Genomic DNA, 4,003 nt, shown 5'->3' on the forward strand with positions numbered 1-4,003 from the left:
AATACATAATATAATTTAGTGAAGTGGAAAGAAGAAGATTCAATACTTACGTCTGCATGCAAAACCAGTCCATCTTCATGTTCCTGGAAGTGGGATATTAGAATCTTGACAAGCAGGTGTGCCATCTCTATGTTCTCAGCCTGGGACAGGACAAGCTTCACCTTTTCATTCAAAACACGTATTAAACAATTAAAAATATTCTGTCTACCGCTCTCACACACACAACTGTATCCGAGTATGAGGAACAAGTTATAATGTAAGTGTCAGAATGAAGTAACATATAGAGGTTTTATACGCGGTTTGCGCAAATTTATCCAGTGCAAAATCTGCGATTAAAATGTGCTCATATACAATGCCCACTTAATAAACAATAACTTAGAATATATTTAGATTACACTCTAAATTGCTTTAGATACAACTTAAGATGAAATCCGCGCAACACTTCCACTGAGAATGCGTCGCTCCGAAAATGCAAACGTTTCTCCCCATCCTCCACCGATCAAGTCAAGTGCTCATGCAAAAGGCGGCAAGTTTATATGCTTCTTTAGTAAAATTAAGTTTACACGCCTATTTTCGATTTCCCTATATATAAGGTTAATATATGCCAACTTTACACACGCCTAACTTACTAGATATTTTAGGCAATATAGAAATCTTGGCCAGGACACGTCCTGGGAAAAAGGCACTTATGGTCACCCTAACTTACGTATATCCACCGACGCTTCTCTCACTGGTACCAAAAGCTAACCGTTGCCCCCCACCGAACGCAAGTATTTTATATTTCCCTGTATAAGATTAACATTTACAGGATTTTACACCAGAAAACAACAAAACATGCAATTAGCTGCAAGAATCGCTCTCTTCCTTACACACACACTTAACTTAACGCTAATTCACCGTCTTAAACCTCAGGGTTGGCAACAATCTGTCAAAGGCAAATTAAAAGATTGTGCCCACATAAAAAATAAATATATCAAACAAACTTATTTCAGACTCTGATCTGCTTACCTGTAAATGAGCTTCAACTTGAGATGAAATCCATGCATATAAAACGTTCACTGAAACCGATGCTCCTCGATGCGTCGGCGTCAATCACTTGTACCAAACTAGCCTTTGGTTCCCCTCCCCCACCTATCACGTGTGCATTTACGGTAAGACACCGTAATTTTAGAAAACAGTTCAGTACTGTAAATTTACAGGGATTTTTTTACAGTGAATGCACTGGGTCAGCTGGCCAATCAGAGCAGACTGCGCTTGTTGGAAGGAGGGACTTTGTAGAAAACGAAGCGTTTGAGAGAGGCGGGGCATAGAGGACTTACAATAATGTACAGTATTTGAAAAATAATGTGTTTTTTTGAACATTAAAGCATGTCAACATATTCTGTTACACCAAATACACAAAATAATGATCTTTTAAAAAAGCATCATATGACCCCTTATATAAAGTGAACTTTTGGCCACAACTGTTTATGCTTGCCAGCATGGAAAAAAAATACAAAACACATGCACTGGTACTTAGAGTTTGGCATGTTTTTGAAAACTGATGGGTTATAAGACTGAAATAATATCACAGTTTAACAATAAAAACAAAATAAGACCATTTTTGCACCATCAAATCTCAAATAAATGTATTTTTGTGGCATGGCCCAGAGAAAGTTGTAGTTTGGTTACAAGCAATGAAACCGATGTAACAAGAATTTCTCACAATTTTTGTTTAAGGCCTTTATTATGTAAACAGTTGCAAATAAGTTTCCTCAAAAAAAAAAGTCCACAATCAAACATATGGGGCAAGTTCCAATTATTGCAATAACGAGATCAGAATTGTCCACTGTATTCACAAAAAAGTCTCTAAATATGAAGCAGCTTTGCTGCAATGTGTTGAATGAAGAGAATCTGCTAAACTAAAGATGAAAACAGTAACAGAGTTCCTATATCACCACAGATCAAAATTCTTTGGATGTGATTGTGATTTGGCCAGGGCAACTGATCTGTCAGTCACGGTCATGTCCTGGTCAGCAGACCAGAGTACCAAACGTACCATGAGTACAGAAAGCCTAGCTGACTCATGTCACCTGCATATCAATCATCATCCTCATCATCCGAGTCCATTACCCGTCGTCGGTTAAACTGGGAACAAAACAGAGACATTCACTGGGCACTTATGTTTATAGATTTTTTAAACTTTGATTTTTACAATCTCAAGAACATATTTTTAATATAATCACAAGGTTCTTACTTTTACAGTTGTTTTCTTCTCTGTTTGTTGACTGACTTTCTCCAGGATCTCTATTAGTCCAGCCTCTGTAATCTAAAGATACAACACTCAATTATATAAATAGCACATTATACAATTAATAAACACATTTTGAATGATGCATCATCTGTATTCTTACTTTTCCTCCAAGCTGTCCAAAGCGAGCCATCTGTATCAGGTAATTCTCCACTGCTTTTGCTTTATCTGGCTTTACAAGAGCCAAATTACTCACTAAATAATAAATAAATAAAAAAAGCAACAACATAGTTACTGTAGATTTTAGTTTTAAAATATTTAAAGGTGTAGTATGGAATATTGACAGCTAGCAGTTGAAATGAGTACTGCATCACAGAATCACTGAGACCAAAACAAAAACAGATATTCAGACACGGAACACATCTCAAACTACAATAACTGGCTGGAGCATTGAAACAAGTAATAACAATTTAGGATGCTTCCTAAATATCTGCAAACATATTATGATATGTTTATGCTTTAGTACAGTCAAACAAATTACATACAGCACCTTTAAAAGAGTCCACAACAAAAATAAAAATAATTTAATCCTTTACTCATCCTCATGTTTTTCCAAACCCACAAGTCTTGTGTTCATCCTTGGAAAGCAAATCAATATACATAGAGCACATCAAAAATGGTAAACAGAAGCAGAAACATGTTTGCTTAATGCACAAGAACAAACTAGAGATGTTCTTATGTTTGAGCTTCTGTTAATCATATCTAATGCGAGTATGGTGGAGCTCCTGTTAACCATATGTGACCCTGGACCACAAAACCAGTCATAAGGGTAAAAAAAAATAATAAAAATGTATAGCTGAATAAATCTGAAAGCTGAATAAATAAGCTTTCCAATGGTGTATGGTTTATTAGGATAGGACAATATTTGGCCGAGATACAACTATTTGAATATCTGGAATCTGAGGGTGCAAGAAAAATCAAAATATTGTCCAAATGAAGTTCTTAGCTATGCATATTACTAATCAAAAATTAAGTTTTGATAGATTTACGGTAGGAAATTTACAAAATATCTTCATGGAACATGATCTTTACTTAATATCCTAATGATTTTGCGCATTAAAAAAATCAATAATTTTGACTCATACAATGTATTGTTGGCTATTGCTACAAATATACCCATGCTACTTATGACTGGTTTTGTGGTCCAGGGTCACATATCTGCAGTGATCTATGCAAATGCAGTGGTCAATGTTTCCATGCATAGATACACATACAGTGCCGTGAAAAGGTTTTTGCCCCCTTGCTGTTTTAATTTTTTTTTTTGCATATTTGTCACACTTAAAAGATTCAGATCATCAAACAAATTTTTATATTGCACAAAGATAATGCAAGTAAATACAAAATGCAGTTTTTAAATGATGATTTCATTTATTAAGGGAAAAAAGCTGTCCAAACCTACCTGGCCCTATGTGAAAAATGAATTGACCCCTCCAGTTAAATCATGAAAGAACTGTGATTAACCACATTATTTTAGAAAGCTGAGTTAAATTTCACTAGCCACATCCAGGCCTGATTACTGACAGACCTGTTGAATCAAGAAATCACTTCAATAGAACCTGTCTGACAAAGTGAAGCATGCTTAAAGAGCAGCACATCATGCCACGATCTAAAGAAATTCAAAAACAGATGAGAAACAAAATAGTTGACATGTATCAGTCTGAAAAGGGTTATAAAGCCATTTCTAAGGCTTTGGGACTCCAGCGAACCACAGTC

The 4,003-nt window shown here is 35.5% G+C and overlaps 1 protein-coding gene across 1 annotated transcript in view; it reads right to left on the reverse strand.

Annotated features, from left to right (window-relative positions):
* Positions 1-1,447: 1,447 nt before the first annotated feature.
* The window catches only part of LOC107571235 (programmed cell death protein 5-like), a 10,953-nt gene continuing 8,397 nt past the window's right edge, over positions 1,448-4,003 (reverse strand). The window contains exons 4-6 of the mRNA XM_016257548.1: positions 2,394-2,485; positions 2,237-2,308; positions 1,448-2,127 (exon numbers count right to left, since the gene is read on the reverse strand). Coding sequence (XP_016113034.1) covers positions 2,080-2,127; positions 2,237-2,308; positions 2,394-2,485 — 212 coding nt within the window. The 3' untranslated portion in view covers positions 1,448-2,079. The remainder of the gene's footprint in view (positions 2,128-2,236; positions 2,309-2,393; positions 2,486-4,003) is intronic.

This window comes from Sinocyclocheilus grahami, unplaced genomic scaffold (genome assembly GCF_001515645.1).
Source record: "Sinocyclocheilus grahami isolate Dianchi unplaced genomic scaffold, SAMN03320097.WGS_v1.1 scaffold1568.1, whole genome shotgun sequence".
In the NCBI taxonomy this organism is placed as follows: domain Eukaryota; kingdom Metazoa; phylum Chordata; class Actinopteri; order Cypriniformes; family Cyprinidae; genus Sinocyclocheilus; species Sinocyclocheilus grahami.